This window comes from Mesoplodon mirus (assembly GCF_964341445.2).
Source record: "Mesoplodon mirus genome assembly, chromosome: 15".
In the NCBI taxonomy this organism is placed as follows: Eukaryota; Metazoa; Chordata; class Mammalia; order Artiodactyla; family Ziphiidae; genus Mesoplodon; species Mesoplodon mirus.
In genome coordinates this window covers 1,714,102-1,732,053 of record NC_138991.1, presented here as the reverse complement: position 1 = coordinate 1,732,053, position 17,952 = coordinate 1,714,102, and the positions used below count along the sequence as shown (strand labels likewise).

Sequence of the window (17,952 nt, the reverse complement as noted above, 5' to 3'; positions counted from 1 at the left end):
AAATGACTTCTTCACTGCTTCTCGGATGGTCTTCAGCCCAGTCTTCTAATGCATTTATTTTTTGCCCATCAGTTCTTTCTTCCCAGAGGGAACTTCATCTTTTTATCTTGAAATAACTTGAGACTGACAGAAAGTTACAGAAGAGTCACAGAACAGCGAGTCTTTTACCCTTCACCCAGCCTTCTGTAACGACAGCATCTCACATGAGAGCCACAGCACTCACACTGGGGTGTTACGGTTAACTGCAGCACGTACCTGACTGGGCTTTCCCCAGTTTTTCCACCAATGACCGTTTTTTTTTTTTTAATTTTTACTTATTTTATTTTTGGCTGTGTTGGGTCTTCGTTGCTGCACACAGGCTTTCTCTAGTTGCGGCGAGCAGTGGCTTCTCTTGTTGCGGAGCATGGGCTCTAGGTGCAAGGGCTTCAGTAGTTGTGGCGCAGGGGCTCAGTAGCTGTGGCATGCTGGCTCTAGAGCGCAGGGCTTAGTTGCTCTGCGGCATGTGGGGTCTTCCTGGACCAGGGATCGAACCCGTGTCCCCTGCATTGGTAGGCGGATTCTTAACCACTGAGCCACCAGGGAAGCCCCCACCAATGACCTTTTATTAGAGGATGGTGTGTACAAACCGAGACCTGGGTGCTGGATGTGCTCATGGCTCCTGGGGTGTCACTGCTCCAGGCCTCTCAGCAGACAGAGCTGGAAAACCTAAGAGTGCACACTGACCCCTGCTTGCTCACACACGTGTATCTGTACACATCTGTGATCTTTTAAAGTGACATGTTCAGGATTGTTTTCTTTTAGCACTGTCCTCTCCTATGTTTTCGACTGTGTGCACAATTCAGGTCTTCACAAAAGTGTCTATCTGGGGATGTGATGAACTCAACAAGCCACTCGGTCTTGACTCTTCAGAGGTCTAAAACCAAAAGCCTCTTTTCAGCAGAGTGACATCACTGCATTGCATTCCCCAAGGAACTGACCGTAGGCTGTATTCAGAGTAAGGCTGGATGTAACACTCAGGGTCGGACGTCCGCATCTTGTTGGGTCGCACTGCCCCACTTCACGGCATCCATCCGCTGTCCCCTGTGAGATGCTCATCTCTCTGGATGTACCTCCAGGGAGGTGACACACCTCTATTCACTGCCCATCAGCTCATTGAAACAGCCACGGGCTAGTGAACATGACAGTTTCCGACAGAGGTAGCCAGAATCTCATGAAGACCCTGCCCACCACCAGCCCTCACCACTGCCAGTCAGGGCTAATCATGCATCCTCCGCCCCTCCACTGCTCCCCTCCTCCCCTCCTCCCCTGGTATTTTGAAGCAAATTCCAAACACCTTTTCATTTGTGAACATGTCTTATATATCACTAAAGGATAAGGATTCTTTTTAAACACAACCACAATACTGTTATCCTACTTTTGAAAGGAACATAATTCTTTTTTTTTTTTTTTTTTTCCCCCTGGTACGCGGGCCTCTCCCGCTGCTGAGCACAGGCTCCGGACGCGCAGGCTCAGCAGCCATGGCTCACGGGCCCAGCGGCTCTGCGGCATGTGGGATGTTCCCGGACCGGGGCACGAACCCGCGTCCCCTGCACCAGCAGGCGGACCCCCAACCACTGGGCCACCAGGGAAGCCCCCTATTATCCTACTTCTGAAAGTAACACAGTTCTTTAACATCATCAGATACCCACTCTGTGTTCAAATTTACTGCCGTCTGAGCATGGCTGTCGTGTGTGTCTTGCAGTCTGTGTGGGACTCCTTTGGGTCCTTCCATCACAAGACCTTTCTGTTGCTCTTCTTCGGAATTTAAGAACTGCCGGTGCTTGGTGCCCAGACCCCTTATCTCATCAGGAGCTGCAAATCGGAGCCGGCTGATAACCATTGCCCTTCTTTCATTACCTGGAATATTTCTGTGACGAGAAAGTCCCTCCTCTACTGTGAATGTGGTTTGTGTAAGGCAGTCGGGGTCAATGAGTGATTCTCTATCAAGGTGTTCACATGATGTCTTTGGTTCCCTGGCAGCATAACTGGTCTAACCAGCCAGCTCACGGGGTTGGCCCTGTGCCGTGTCCAGTCACACTTGTCTGTCTCTGGCTGTAAGAGCCTCTTCAGGCTGGCCCGCACTCCTTTACAGAAGATGCCTCCGCTCCTCCTGTACCTTTGTTGTCCAGGGAGAGAGAGAGCTCAGGACCAGAGCTGGGCCCGGGAGAGGCTACTGGATTGGTCTTGTTTCTAGGTCTTTTCAGGGGAGAGAGTTCGGAGCTGTGTTTTGATTTGTTTCAACGATGCTCCAAATTCCAGGCGACAGGATTTATCTAACCTCTTCTGTCTTCTCTCTGTCTCTCTTCTGCCACCTTGACAGTCCCAATTTTTCACGACACAGGAGATGATGGATTTAGCGCAGCATGTAGCTTGTGACCTGCTGCTGCGCCCACACACGTGACGGCTCAGGAGGGCACGTCTGTGGCATTTGTCGTCCTCGCCCCGAGGGCGAATCTTCAGTCCCTGCGCTTTAGCGCCTCTGGGTGACTGTGCCTCCAGGGACGTTGTGTGGGCTCATTTGTTCTGTTTTATTGACGGTGTTTAGAGATGGCTTTTCTAAATTTAATTTTGGTTTAAAATTGTAAGTCCAGAGTCAAATCTCTCAGACAAGGTATATTCCAAGCGTTTAGCTTCCTGTCCCTGTGCCCTCCCTGCAGTCTGGAGGTGACGATCAAAACACGTTCTGGTTCCCCTTCCCCCGTGAGAACGACTGCATGGCCTCCTCCTCCCGTTCTTTAGATAAACGGTTGGCTCCTCTCCACCTGTTTCAGCTCCACAGCATAGCCACGAGGGCAGAGCTGCTTCTCATTCTTTTGGTCACCGCGCTGTGCTGCCCCATAGTTGACTAACTGTGGCCCTGTGGTTGGATGTTTGCGTTGTTTCTGGCCTTTTGCTGAGTATTCGCTGGAGGAACTGTGGGTTAGGCTCCTGCACATGGGGCCGCCAGACCAAAGGCTGGGGTGGGGCATGGCTGGGTCCCCTCCTCTCCGGAGGCTGCCGCGTTTTGCACTCCCACCGGCAGGTGTGGGTGGCCTGGGTCCCCCCAGCCTTGCCAACAGGCGGGGGTCAGAGGTTTGGGGGTTTGCCACTTGAGTTGGGTGTGCAGTGGGATCTCCATGGGCTTTTATTCCCTTTCTCCTGCCGTGAGCGAGGCCAGCGTCTTTCCTGGCTTTGGGCCGGCAGCGCTCCTTTCCCTCCCCTCCCCTCCCCTCCCCTCCCCTATCTCCTCTTCCCTCCCCTCCCCCCTCCCCTCCCCTCCCCATCTCCCTCCCCATCTCCCCTCCCTCCCCCATCTCCCCTCCCCCATCTCCCCTTCCCTCCCCTCCCTCCCCATCTCCCCTTCCCTCCCGTCCCCTCCCCTCCCCTCCCCCATCTCCCCTCCCCTCCCCTCCCCCATCTCCTTCCCTCCCCTCCCCTCCCCCATCTCCCCTTCCCCTCCCCTCCCCCATCTCCCCCTCCCCTCCCCCATCTCCCCTTCCCCTCCCCTCCCCCATCTCCCCCTCCCCTCCCCCATCTCCTCTTCCCTCCCCCTCCTGTCCAGCCCTGGTCCTTCCTTGACAAAGCCGTCCTGCGCTGCTCAGCCGTGCTCCTGGGAGGGGCCTCTGCCTTCTTGAAGTGCGTTGGAACCCCCTCCCTAGATGCCGGCTCCCTCGGCGCCCCTGCAGCATGGGTCCCCGAGCGCCTTCCCGGCCTCCCCCTGCTCCGGGGGCTGCACACTTGCTTGCCTGCACGGTACCTGAGAGCGGGCCACGTTAGGGGGTCTCACGTGCCAGGCCGAGGAGTTTCCAAGTCACCCTGGGGTGACGGGTTGGAACGATGTTTTGGGACCGTGGAGCTGGTGGTGGCACGAGGAACACCCAGGAGTGGGGTCGTCCCTGGAGCTGGCGGCCTGGGGGTGCCTGCAGGCTCGTGTGCCATGAGCGCGGGGGTGGGTGGCGGGCACAGTGCCCGCGGGCGTGTGGGCGGGCGGTTCTGTCTCCCAGGCCAGGCTCCCCGCAGGGCCTCTCCAGTCTCGTCCCGCACAGGCAGCTGCGTCTGCAGGGAGTGATGCTCGGAGCAGGGGCGGGGGCAGGGGCGCTGGTGTCTGGGCAAAGCCGCCGGTAGCGGTAGCGGTAGCGGTAACGGGTCCTCACCGGCTCCCCCTAGGAGCTGTCCAAGATCACGATGCCCATCGCCTTCAACGAGCCTCTGAGTTTCCTGCAACGGATCACGGAGTATATGGAGCACGTGTACCTCATCCACAAAGCCTCCTGCCAGCCCCAGCCTCTGGAAAGGATGCAGGTGGGCGGCGGGCTCCTTTCGGGGGGAGGGCCAGGCTGGCTGCAGCTTGGCTGGGTGCAGACCGTAGCTTTTAATGAACGTGACACCATCGGGTTGGCCATGTGGCGGCAGGGACCCGGACACCTCAGCAGTGGGACACCTGGGAGAAGGGCCAGCGCAGCTCGCACGGGTGTTGGGGTGCCGTCCTGCCCAAAGGCCGAGGCATTTGTCGGGGGCACGTTCTGTGTGGGCGTGGTCTCGGCTGCCTGGTGGTCGGGGCTGCAGCAGGTGGCGGCGCCGGCACTCGGCTCCTCTTGGGCCCTTTCAGCGCCATCACCCCACGTGAGTGTGTGTGTGTGCGCGCGTGTGTGCACGTGTGTGTGACGGACAGGGCCTGCGAGGCAGGCCCGGGCTGGGGGTGGGAGGCGGCGGAGTTCCTGCCTTCCGTGGCTGTGAGGACGTGGCGGGTGATAAGCAGTGTTTCCCCGGAAGTTCTGCGGTTTCAAACGTGTTGCGAGTGGGGGACTGAAAAGGCACCCAGGAGCGAGTGAGGGGGGCGCCCTCACCGCCCCGGCTCCCGCATCCTCACGGACAGCCGCCCCTCACCAGCCTGTGGTTGTTTCCAGTCTGTAGCGGCCTTTGCGGTTTCGGCTGTGGCTTCCCAGTGGGAGAGGACCGGCAAGCCGTTCAATCCACTCTTGGGGGAAACGTACGAGTTAACCAGGTAAGGGGACAGGCCCTCGTGACCGTCTCATGCGTGAGGTTCTTCTGGCGACGGACAAGGGTGGTTCCTTGTCCAGCACGGATTCCTCCAGGCTGATTGAATTGGGGGGTTTACTGCAGGCGGGGAGATGGTGCACGTACGAGGGCTGTTGTGTTAATGACATGACAGGAGCCTGGTGAAAAAACCGAGCTGAAAACGGAAGAACGCGTTAGGTCCAGGAATGGAGAGGGGATGCCCGGGAGCGTGCAGCACGGGGTGTTGGATCGCTGGGTGCTCGTGTTCGGGCATTTCTGCAAGGTGTGGTTTAATTTGCAGCATCTTTATAAAACCAGTGGCGTGTTATGTGACCGATGCTTCTTGGATTCAAAGAACCACACACCTGTGGTTCTTGGGTCCTTTACTGCATATGTTATTAATGGTTGAGTTTTTCCAATGGGGAGTAAATGATGGTGGGATTTGGGGATGTTGGACAGCTTAGAACGGGCACTCTTCAGGTTTGCAGAGTGTAAGCGTGTGGGCGGGGGTGTGTGTATCTGCACTGGTTTCCGACCATTTGGGGAGGAATTGTCATCTTAGTGATGCGGGCGGCCTGCACACACCTGCACACACGTCACTTCCCAGGTTGGGAAAGCAACATTCATGTCAGTTTCAAATTCCACTGTTTCTGGCTCGTCCTGGATGGCTCAGCAGCAGCCCCTTCTCCACACGCTGCTGGAGTGGGAATTCCCCCTGGGTTTTTAGCGTGGCTTAGCGGTCGGCTGGCACTGAGTGGTGGAGAAGCCGTTCTCCACATCGCATTGCCCCTGAGAAAGCTGGACGAGTTGGGAGAAAGCGTGATGTGTGCTGCCGGGGGGCTTTGTAAATGACAAGGGTTCAGCACGTGACCTTGGGCTATGGCATCTCACAGCAAGCGAAGCCATAAGGCACAGCCCTTTCCTTTTAGAAGCGAGGAAGCTGATCAGGCCCAGGCAAGGGAAAGGCTTGCCCCGAGGGTCACTCTTAAGGGGACATTTTTGTCTTGAATTCATGTAGAGTTTCCTCCTTTCTTAGATGTTTCTCTCGAGCAAAAGCTTCCTCCCTCCGGTTAGTTTGCTTTAGTCCAGGATTCGAGATTCTGACCTTATGTAGCTGTCAGATTATTATTAGCATTTTTGTTTATTAAAAGCATCATCAAAATATCTGAAAAGAGAAATCAAAGCATAATATGATAAAAGTTCCAGACAAAGGAAAGTAAGCAGATGGATTAAAAGCATACAAACCCCCCAAGATGCTGAATACAGAGTGACACCCCTAATTGTTCATCTTTTTTTTTTTTTTTTTCTGGTACACGAGCCTCCCACTGCTGCGGCCACTCCCGTTGCGGAGCACCAGCTCCGGACGCGCAGGCTCAGCGGCCACGGCTCACGGGCCCAGCCCCTCCGCGGCATGTGGGATCCTCCCAGACCGGGGCACGAACCCGTGTCCCCTGCATCGGCAGGCAGACTCTCAACCGCTGCACCACCAGGGAAGCCCTGTTCATCTTTTTCATGAACGTAGTTCAGGGGTTGAACTATAGTTTCACAGGCTGATGGGAAACACTGACATTCTCTCTTGTGTGTCGGGCCTCAAATTCCAGGTCACGCTTGCGGTGTGTGCCGCGTGCCACACGTGTGAGACAGAGCCATCTTCCTGTTTGGGGGACAACATAACTAAGCCTGGCCATTCACCGGTGTCTTCTCATCCTTAGAGATTGCTCGTGGATAACTAAAAATAACACTTTCTTTTCTTAGACAAGTATTCATTTTGTAAATTACATACCTTGGTAGGCAACCTTTTTAAAATCTAATTTTTCAACTTTCCTTCCTCTGTAATGATTGGAAATTCTGATTCCGGTTAAGTTAGTAATTATGTGGTTGAGCTTTTATAGTTTTTAATGACTACAGCTGTAGGTGTATTCAGAGTTCTGGAACAATTAAAAACTGACATTTTTATTGAAAAAGAGAGTGTACTAAAAATCCTATTTCCTGGCCAGGAATATCTTGGGGCATAAGACATTTCATCACAGAAATGCCAGGAGCCTTGAAAGGAGGCTGGAAAGTCCTACTCTGGGTTTACTGGGCCGTGGGCATCCCTCGAGGACTAAGGTGACAGTTTGCTGTCAGTTCTCTGAGTCGCTGGTTCTAAGAGCTCCTTGTGCACCTGCGTGCAGGGCGGGAGGCCTCTGCACTGTCACTTGTCTGCGTGGTGCTGTCTTTGGCCCTGGAGGCACGGTGTGTGTGCGCTGTGCGTGTGCTCTGCGTGTGGTCAGCGTTAGGCCAAGTGTGACGTCAGGGAGCCGTGTCGCATATTTCTGCCACGTATGACAGCATGCGTGGTCCCCTTATCCCAGCGCCCCTTCCAGACGTGGGGGCCGGGTGGCCGTGCGGTCCTACAGCGCCACAAGCGCTGAGCTGCAGGCCCGCTGAGAGCGGGTTGGGCTGACCTTTCTGGGCTTTGCTGTCACTGATGAGGCCCTTTGACTGTCCCTCCTGCCCCCTCCTTTCTTTTCCTCGTTTTGTTCCCAGGGAAGACTTAGGGTTCAGATTCATATCCGAGCAGGTCAGCCACCACCCCCCCATCAGTGCATTTTACTCGGAGGGCCTCCATCAGGACTTCCTGTTTCACGGCTCCATCTACCCGAAGCTCAAGTTCTGGGGGAAGAGTGTGGAGGCGGAGCCCCGTGGCACCATCACGCTGGAGCTTCTCAAGTGAGTGGGCGGCCGCGCATCCGAAGGGCAATCCGTTTCCATTTAGGACGAAGACGGCCTTCTGGAGGAGGGATCCTGCGTGTTCTGCGGGCAGGTAGCCTTTCCAGCGGCAGGGACTTGCTCTAAGGAGGCTGGAGACCTCGTCGGGCTGGCTGTCCCTGGGGGTCCTCCTCACATCTGACTGTGTTGGGTCCCATCTTCTCTTCCCTGATCTCTGCGGTTCGGTCCCCGGTCGTGGTCATCACCTCCTGCTGCGTGACAGCCCCAGCTCGGCAGCGTGAAACGGCACTGTCCTCCCGTGGTGTCTGGGGGCTGGGGGTCGGGGCAGCGTGGGGGGCTCTGCCAGGGTTCTGTGCGGGCGCAGCCGGGAGGCGGGCCGGGAAGCCTCCTGAAGACAAGTGGGTGGAGCCTCTGCTCTCACGTTCACTGTGCTGGCAGCTGGCAGGAGACCTTGGTTCCTTGCCACCCCGCTGCTCTGTACGGTTGTGCATCCCCCAGAGCCGGGACCTGGGGTGGTGGGCCGACCACCCCCGGGACAGAACCTGCAGTGTCTTCTGTGACCTGACCTCAGAAGTGAACACAGCCCTATGTGCACGTGCTACTGGTCACGCAGACCAGCCCCGGTTGAGTGTGCAGGGTGGGAGGTCGGGCTTGACCGCCAGGAGGTGAGAGGGAAGGGGCCGTCTTCCCGGATGCCCAAGCACCATTAAATCTAAATCTAAATGTGCCCAATCCGATGGTGATCAAAGACCCTCAGAGCAGAAACTGAGTCTCTAGCAACCGCCTGGCGCTGCAAACCCATCGCGGGTGGTCCAGGCCGAGGGGTGCAGCCGGCTCCCTGGGGTGTGAGCCTCGCTAACCGTAGCCCCCATGGGAAGCTTCTGATGTCATTGCACTTCCTGTGGCCCCGCCGGGCTGGGGGAGTGTGGTCTTCCCAGTACCCACCCCCCAACCCCTGCACAGGGACCTGAAAGTTCGCAAACCTTGTCAATTAACACCTTTGGGTTCCTGGGAAATTCAAGGAATTCCAGATAGTCATCGCGAAATGTTTGTGCATTGAGCTGATTTTTGCCCTGAATTGTGGCTCTTTGACGCAGCCTCCCCTGCGTCAGACACACGTCTGGCCATCTGCTCAGCACCTGTTTGTGGGGTTTCTCTTCTCTTTGGAGAAGGCCAGTCGGGGAGGATGAGGACTGACGAGGGGGAGGTGTTTGCACCCCCAGGACCCATCCCCGCCACACGCAGGTCCCCAAACGGCCAGGGCCACGCGCTTGGGACCTCGCGGTTCCCGCAGGCTGGGGTGGAGGGGCTGTTCTGTTGAGGGCTTCACAGGAAACCTCTTGCCTTTGTCTCAGCCTTTTCTTGCTTATTAACTTGTCTCGACATTTAAGTAGAAAGCTTTGTTGCTGCTACAAAGGAGAGAAGAAGGACATTTCAAACGAATGCTAAAGAAGTAGCCCCTGTTCAGGGAGTTCAAAGCGATATTCTGCTCTTCTGCAGGTTTTAAGTCAATTACCATTTGATTCTGTCTGGTATTTTGCTTTTGAGGTCGCACAGCGTCTTTGCTTCGCTGGCCTCTGACTTGCTGTTCTCTGGCGTCTTTCAGACATAATGAAGCCTACACGTGGACCAACCCTACCTGCTGTGTCCACAACGTGATTATCGGGAAACTCTGGATAGAGCAGTACGGGACGGTGGAGATTGTAAACCACAGGTAACGGCCCCCGACAGTCGTGCAGCGGTCAAAGTCAAGGTGGCAGTGCAGCACCCAGAGCACCAGCTGGCACTCAGCCCGTGGTTTCACGCTGCTGTCAGCTTCTCCGGGCCCCTCCCTGGTCCCCCGTGCCCCTCGGCCTCCAGACGGGCCTCGCTGGCTGGGAGGCCCCACACGTGGTGGTGGTTGGATCTGATTCTGGTTGGCACCGATCGAAGTCATCATTACTGCTCTGTGTTGATATTTCTTTGTCTTTAGTCACAATAGTGAATTTATTTTGAAATTTTAAACTACACTGAAGAATGGTGTGATTCCCTGATGAAAATAGAGTGACCATTCTCAAATGTTGTCCACTGTCCAGTCTGTCAGACCTTATTCCTAGAAGTTCATGGCTGGTTGGCTTTGTTATATCTATTAAGATGTAATTTACATGTCATAAAATCCACCATGTAAAGTGGACACTTAAATGGTTTTTAGTAAATCTACTGAGTTGTGCAGCCATCATCACAAGGAAGTGCTCGAAGCTTTCCGTCCCCCGGAAAGATCCCCGTGCTGTCCACTCGGGCCTGATGCCGCCCCGCCCTGGGCGGCCTCCAGTCTGCCCGCTCTCTCCCACCCTCCCTCCTCCTTTCTCTCTCCCTCTTTCCTGGATGTTTCATGTCTACAACAGAAGCCTGTTTGTTTTCCCCGCAGAACTGGAGATAAGTGTGTGCTTCATTTTAAACCGTGTGGATTGTTTGGAAAAGAACTTCACAAAGTGGAAGGGTACATTCAAGACAAAAAGTAGGTCCGCGTGTGGGTTGGGTCACAGGGTGCCTGGACGGCGTGTGTGTCTCTGCAAAAGACGTAGTTGTGCCGGTGACATCTGCCGGGGAGGACAAGTTATGACTCTTTCTTGTTTAGAAAAAGCATTTCATTACTGAGCACAGAAGGAGATAATGATGAATTTTAAGTGCACCATTCAGGGTGGTGACTGATGGAGCCCGGCTTCCCCTTCTTTGAGGGTAAAAGATCTGGGTCTGTTTTCTTTTGATAAAATGGATGTGAGAAAGTTCAACATTTTCACTGAGAGATAAAACTGCAGTTGTGCAAACAGGACTGAGATTTTAGAATTTGACCATGTGTTTCCTTCTCTCTCCTGGCATCCGTAACGGTTGTCAGGCAAAACCCAAACACTAGCTTATGAGCATCATTCTCATGTGATTTGTTCTTTCCAATCTGGAAATTTGGGACTTTTAAAGTTTTTGTGAGCAGAGAGATGGCCAGTAGTAATTTTAACAAATTTTGGGGGGGTCCCCCACGTTATGTGTTGGGTCTCAATTTCTCTCTCTCTTTTTTTTTTCAGTAAGTAACTTGGGCCGTATAACAGCCATAAGATTCCTTCCAGCTCCTAAAATATATACATTTTCGAGTAGAAGTTTCCAGTGTAAAGCAGTGGGTGCTTTTGCTCCATCCCACTCTACTGGGTACCAGAAATTCACCTGTTCTAATTCCTTAAAACACCTTTAGACGTAAGACTCTGACCACTTCACCCCTTGAAGTAAGTTAGGACCTGGTATGTGGAGTTCACGGGACAGCATTCCTGTTAGTGGGAATAGCACTGACCCGCCGCCCTGTAGTCAGCTCATCCACAGAAGCAGGCCACGGAGCAGACGCCCACCGGCACTCAGTGAGCCGTGCCAGTCCCGTTCTGAGTTTCTGGTTTTCCGCCCGACATTGGATGCTCTTTCCTGACGCTACATCTCTTGGAGACAGAGAGTGTCTGCCAGGCCGTCTGCCGAGTGAGGACTGGCCACGTGTCCCTGCCTGCTGGCCCTCCCAGCACATCCCGCGGCAGGCGGGGCAGCCTTTCCAGGGAGCGCATGGCCAACTGTATGCTCTCCCCTGAGGAAGACGTGAGAAAAAAAAAAAACAAGGGCCCAACACGGTTGGCGTTGTTCCTTTGGAGTCAGGCAGAGAACTCTGATGGCTGATCTGGAAAGATCTGTCGAGGTTATTACGAAATGAAAAATGTGGGGCTTCCCTGGTGGCGCAGTGGTTGAGTCCACCTGCCGATGCAGGGGACACGGGTTCGTGCCCCGGTCCGGGAGGGTCCCACATGCCACGGAGCGGCTGGGCCCGTGAGCCATGGCCCCTGAGCCTGTGCGTCCGGAGCCTGTGCTCTGCAGTGGGAGAGGCCACAACAGTGAGAGGCCCGCGTACCGCAAAAAAAAAAAAAAATGTGGGCAGACAGTGACAGGGGTATCTGACTTGAGGTTCTGAAGATAAAGCAGACCACATCAGCTGAATATGGAGAGGGTTGTTTATGTGGTTTATAGAAAAAGGGCTGCAGGACACACGGTACATAAAAATGTAATGTATTTCAAAAATAACAATCGGGAGCATAGGGTGTTAAACGTAATAACGTCGTACGCTTGCTCTCACGTCATCTCGTCTCCTGCGGCCCGTCTTTCGCCCTTCAGGTTTTTGTACCTTCATTTTCTCTTTTCTGCTTTCGTGAAGGAATGTGAATAGTTAGTCTCAAAAGCCACGAGTAAGAGATGCTAAAATGAAACTTTTCATCTTTGCATTTACACCCAGCAATATCCCTAAAATTTATGAGAAGACATGCCAGAATGAGAATTTAGTCCATGGTCACAATTAAGGTGCTGCACGTTTAGATGAATGGTTTATAATTGTTAACTGGTAACTTGGTTTTAAAAAATTCCCTTTGACTACAGCAAAAAGAAGCTCTTTATGATCTATGGCAAATGGACGGAGTGTTTGTGGGGCCTGGACCCTGCTGCGTACGAGTCCTTCAAGAAGCAGGAGAAGAGAACCGATTCCCTGCGGAAGACAAAGCTGGTGAGCGGCTCCGTGCGGCATCCCCCCGCGGGTGGGGTGGGTGGTTGGAGCCTAGCCGGGTCTGCCTTCGTGGCCCCAGCTGCAGAGGGTGAATCACAGAACCTGTCTCTCAAGCGAAGCTGCTTGTCTTCTGATTCTGGACGGGGGAGGAGTTCACCTGCGTCCCAATCGTGCCTCTACCCGCCCCAAGCCTGGCGGAATCAGAGGACACCTCCGTTTTCTTCTGGATACTTCTCTTTTTTTTTGGCCACACTGCGAGGCATGCGGGATCTAGTTCCCCGACCAGGGATCGAACCTGGGCCCCTGCAGTGGGAGCACAGGGTCTTAACCACTGGACCGCCAGGGAAGTCCCTCTTCTGGATACTTCTTCATAAATCTCCTGTTTCCCTGCACCTTGTTAGCTTAGACCCATTAAACAAGCAAGTGGATGTCACTTCTGCGTTTCTAGTTCTGAGTACCAGGTAACATACCCAACAGTTGGAAAGTTTTCACAAGGATACTTTCCCCTTGGAGCTTTGGAATACTGATTTTCTTTTTTTTTTTAATTAATTAATTTATTTATTTATTTTTGCTGTGTTGGGTCTTCGTTTCTGTGCGAGGGCTTTCTCTAGTTGCGGCAAGCGGGGGCCGCTCTTCGTTGCGGTGCGCGGGCCTCTCACTGTCGCGGCCTCTCGTTGCAGAGCACAGGCTCCAGATGCGCAGGCTCAGTAGTTGTGGCACACGGGCCTAGTTGCTCCGTGGCATGTGGCATCTTCCCAGACCAAGGCTCGAACCCGTGTCCCCTGCATTGGCAGGCAGATTCTCAACCGCTGCACCACCAGGGAAGCCCTGGAATACTGATTTTCTTAAGACTAGTTCTACTTGAGCTTAAAACTAGAAGTGATAGTTCAAAAGAGGTGTCACATTTTTCTAGATGATAAATTAGACCGTACCAAACCCGAGGTGTTCAATATTTGTTTAACAAAATATTCAGCCGCCACTGGGATTGATAGTGCTTTCTGTTTGTTTGCTTGGCCATGCCACGTGGCATGTGGGATCTTAGTTCCCTGACCAGGGATTGAACCTGTGCCCCCTGCAGTGGAAGCGCAGAGTCTTAACCACCAGACTGCCAGGGAAGTCTCCCGTTAGTGTTTTTATATTGTGATATTTCATGGGTGCTATTAGACATCGTTTCTAATAATGCTCTTTTAAACTAAAAAAAAAAACAGTAAAGTTCCATTTAAAGACCATACAGTGGAATGTTAAATCCATTTAGTGATGTGTTTTAATGCATTAGCTTGGCTTTGTCGCCCCTTTGGGGAACCTCACAAGGAGGGAGCGTTTTGTGTGGATACTTGTCACTGAGCTGTGTCTTTATTTAGCTTCTGGCACCAAAGCACATAACCTGCGGGTGGGGAGGACTCCAAGGCTGTGCTTCTCACGGTTTAAGTGTCTCCCTTCACAGCTGCCTGAATAACCACTCTGTTCCTCCCCTTCGTCCCATTGATTTTGAAAAAGAAGTAGCAGTTGCACCTTTTTATTGAGACGTGATCCCCAGTCTAGAAACGCTGAAACACCCTGAAATCACCAAGTGCAAACCCCGTCTCGACTGAGCAGAAGCGCAGCTCGTGGGGGAATAACCATCTGGGAGAGGCATCCTCAGCCTCCTTAGGAGGTGTCGCCCCGTCCGGTCACACCCAGAAGGCTGTGCGGGCTCCCCCCACAAGGAGGGCGGTGCCTGGCTGCCGTCTCGGGGGCTCCAGGCGGGGCTGGAGGGGCTCTGGGAGCACCAAGATGCTGTGTCTTTCAGGACGACTGCCCCGAGAAGGCCGACGGCGACGTGGTGGACGCCGTGCCAGAGGCTCAGGAGACGGTGCAGGTCATTCCGGGCAGCAAGCTACTCTGGAGGGTCAACACCCGGCCCCCCAACTCTGCCCAGGTCCGCGCCCCCTGCCCCAGCCAGGCCCCCGAGCCGTCCACCGTCACCCAAGGGACTCCCTGCCCTCCAAGCCCTGACCCCGACACATCAACACTGTGCACACATCACAGTACCCGGGTTACACTGCGAGCCCTCAGAGCCTACACGGGCTGCGTCTTAACAAAAGGGTTTCCAAACCAGTTTCGAGAGATTATTTTTCTGAATCGTCAGTTTAGGTGCTTAAATGCATTTTGATGTTTGTTTTTGAAAATTGCGCTTATAGTTTGCATTACATATAATAAACTTATTAAATGTAATGCAAAATTATAAGTACAATTATAATTAAATATAATTTAGTTATAATAAATATAATAAATTTATTATATTTACAGTAATGTATAATATGTAAAAATAATTATATGAGAACTATAACACATGTAATAAATTATATTTTATTTTAATATATTATAAGTTATATGTTAGTTATAGATCAAATACACACACAACACACTCTAAGAGTGTTTATTGTGTTGTCACATCCTATAAGCAAAGCACAGCACGCGCAAAATAAAGGAAACAAAACAAAACATTCATCGGTAAATACATTACCTCAGCACAGCCACTATTATAGTCTTAGTAGAGTACGAAGTAGTATAAAATAATAGCAAAAAAAGCTTATGTTTAAAAATAACACTCATTCCTTTGGTTCAGTGAGCATCTGCTGAGTCGGTGCGGGTGGGCCCAGGTCAATGCGAGCAGAGCCCGAGGGCAGGGCAGGCGAGGATGCCGGCCCTACGCAGCAGAGCCACCAGCCTGATGGGCTGGGGGTGGGCCTCCTGGGCCCTGGTGACCTGGAGCAGGACCTGGGGGAGGCGGGGCTGGGGAGGACGTGGCCATCCAGCTGCTTTCCGGCAGGGGATCGGCCAGGGCCCAAGCCCCACTGCTCCTCTGAGTGATGTGGGGGTCATTCGAGCAGCGAGGGGACCAGGTGGGCCCCTCTGGCCGCTTGCGGAGATAGACTTCGGGGGCCAGAGCGGGAGGGAGGCCAGGTGGGAGGCGAGTCCCCAGGTCTGGGCTGTTGGGAGGCAGAGGCTGGGGGGCCGTGGGTGCAGCAGCCCCCCCGGAGGAGCTGAGCTGGAGACTCCCGTCCAGCCCCCAGGATGTGAGAAGGCAGACGTGTGGGTGGGACGACAGGGTGAGGGCCTGGGTGCCCCACGCGGGGGCGGAGGGGAGGAGCCCCAGGCGAGTGCGTGTCAGGGCAGGGAAGGAGCCCTGGCCCCGGTGACCTTGACAGCAGTGTCTCCAGGGAGCCGGTGGCACTTGGCTGCTCTGAAGGGGTTTAGAGTGTCGGTGGCCTCCAACTGTGAAGAGTGCACAGAAAAGAGTGCCATTTATAGTAACAATTTCTGTGCCTGCTCCTCCAGATGTATAATTTCACGAGCTTCACGGTTAGTCTCAATGAACTGGAGACGGGCATGGAGAAGATCCTGGCCCCCACCGACTGCCGGTTGCGCCCTGACATCCGAGGCATGGAGAACGGCAACATGGGTGCGTGGCCCTGGCTGAGCGGGGTGGGCGCAGGAAGGGAGCGCATCCGCGTTAACCAACCACACTTCACGTCTTCTAGATCGCGCTTCTCAAAATGTCTGTGGGGAAAGAGTTTAAAAATTTCTAGTTTGCTGCAGTCCAATTCTTCTCTAGATAAAATAAGATTGAATTACTAGGAAAATGAAATGAAAAAGAATACATGCAAAATGCAAGTACCCTGTCTTCTTATTAGGTTCAACAGACAGTAAGATTACATTTCAGAAGCTGGACGCATTGTTATTTAAAAGTTGCTTGGCTGGAGGGGCGCCCCCGCATGCCCGCCCAGGCCCGAGGCCCCTCTGCCTGCCAGGCTGGGCTGCGCTGGCGTCTGCGCTGGGGTCCGGACCTGGCCGTGTGCTTGTGCACTCGCGCCGGGGTTTGGTTTCCCGCTGACGGCCTTTACTGTCTGTGGTTTGCTAACCCAAGTGTGACTCTTCATCTGGGGTCGGGTGTGAGGGGTGCTCCAGCATCTGCCCTCTCAGCCCTCAGCTCTGCCTGTCACCGTGAGCCCTGACCCAGTCCCCTGTGCTTGCACCCAGATCTGGCGAGCCAGGAGAAGGAACGGCTGGAGGAGAAGCAGAGGGAGGCCCGGAGGGAGCGGGCCAGGGAGGAGGCCGAGTGGCAGACGAGGTGAGCCGCCTGGTGGCCACGAGGGCAAGGAAGGGGGGAGGGGGCCGCACACCCACCGGGGCTGAGCAGAAGCTCCCCCGTGTCCCGTAAGATGGTGGCCAGCAGCTCTGGGCTGCGTGTCAACTGACGTGTGATGTGATGATGCCTAATTAGAGGGGCCACGATCCCAGGGGGAAGAAAAGACCAACGGCCTTGTCTTGTCCACTGGCCTCCTGACTGCCTGCTCTGTGTCGCAGGTGGTTTCACCGAGGCAGTAACCCATACACTGGGGCCCCCGACTGGCTGTACGTGGGGGGCTACTTCGAGAGGGATTTCTCAGGCTGCCCAGACATCTACTGAGAGACCGACCGGCCCCTGGACCTGGAGACCCGAGAGGCTAGACTCCGTCAAGTGGCTGCTCTGAGCTTCGGTCACAGCAGAAGCCAGCTTTTCTAACGGCTGTTCGTGGAGATAGCACCATCCCTGGTTGAGGATTTAATTCTAATCAACTTTTGATTGCCAAACATTTTACTACTGTTGCAGTCTCTTCATGAAGCTTCACTTGGGATCATCATGTTTCCATTAAGGTTTGAAAAGGAAAATTCTTTCCAGCCCCCTTTTATGTGACAGAAGCCGAGCCGGGGCTGGTGTAGCTTGCAGCCCCCCTTAATTACAAAAGTTACAAATAACGGAAGTGACAGGACGGGTCCACATTCCTCCTTAGAACGCGGTGGCAAAGTGTTTCTGAAAGTATTTTAAATTTGAACCAATAACAGGAAAAGATGGATCTTGAAAAAGGTTCCACCAAGAGCTTTATAAAGGCCAGGAATTGCTTTCTAGATTACAGTAACGCAAAAGTGAAGATTTCCAAAGCATCTGATTGAATGAAATGAAAAGTTGTCAGAGTCTGTATTTTTTACCAGTCTTCAATAATGTAAAGATTACTTTTGATATTTAAGTTCAAACTACTTGAATAATATTTTGCTGAAGAGCAAGATAGGCATTAACATCACGTGTACACTGTCCAAAATGAAGCATTACCATGACAACCGAGGGTGGCCAGAAACCTTGACAAAAAGTCCCCAGACGGCTCCCAACCCCAACAGGTTTGGGAGCCCGCCTCTGGCCCCCAGGGCTCCCCTGTCACTGCAGGCCACACCCTCGTCGCAGAGTGAGTCTCACGACAGTTGGCCTGTCCCTGCAGCACCTGTGTTCCTGTCCTGCATGTGTGAAATACGAGGGACCCGCCTCTGGGGGCACCGAGGCGGGGGGGTCCTAGCAGTCTGCTTCCAGGGGTGTCATTGCCGTTGTGTGTCCATCTCTGCACACGTCTGCACCAGTGACCGTTTACTTGCTGTAGAGAAGCCAGCACCGCCGGTCACTGCAGAGCCCTTTGAATTGAAGACAGTCTGCTGTGTGCACAGACGCACACCTGCACGCGCACGCGCACACACGCACCTGTATGCAGTGGTGGGTTCTCAGTGAGAGGGTGTCGGCATTTTGTGTCCCAGCTTCAAAATCACGTTTGTAATTAAAACACTTTTAAAAGCAA

At 53.7% G+C, this 17,952-nt stretch overlaps 1 protein-coding gene across 3 annotated transcripts in view; it reads left to right on the top strand.

Moving 5' to 3' along the window:
- Positions 1–17,952, top strand: part of OSBPL2 (oxysterol binding protein like 2) — a 43,136-nt gene extending 25,184 nt beyond the window's left edge. For 2 of the 3 annotated variants that reach the window (XM_082600329.1, XM_082600328.1), the window contains exons 5-14: positions 4,186–4,320; positions 4,926–5,023; positions 7,567–7,749; positions 9,356–9,463; positions 10,157–10,246; positions 12,184–12,307; positions 14,097–14,225; positions 15,629–15,752; positions 16,331–16,421; positions 16,658–17,952. In XM_082600329.1, coding sequence (XP_082456455.1) covers positions 4,186–4,320; positions 4,926–5,023; positions 7,567–7,749; positions 9,356–9,463; positions 10,157–10,246; positions 12,184–12,307; positions 14,097–14,225; positions 15,629–15,752; positions 16,331–16,421; positions 16,658–16,760 — 1,185 coding nt within the window. In that variant the 3' untranslated portion in view covers positions 16,761–17,952. The remainder of the gene's footprint in view (positions 1–4,185; positions 4,321–4,925; positions 5,024–7,566; positions 7,750–9,355; positions 9,464–10,156; positions 10,247–12,183; positions 12,308–14,096; positions 14,226–15,628; positions 15,753–16,330; positions 16,422–16,657) is intronic. The other variant, XM_082600330.1, reaches the window with a different exon arrangement.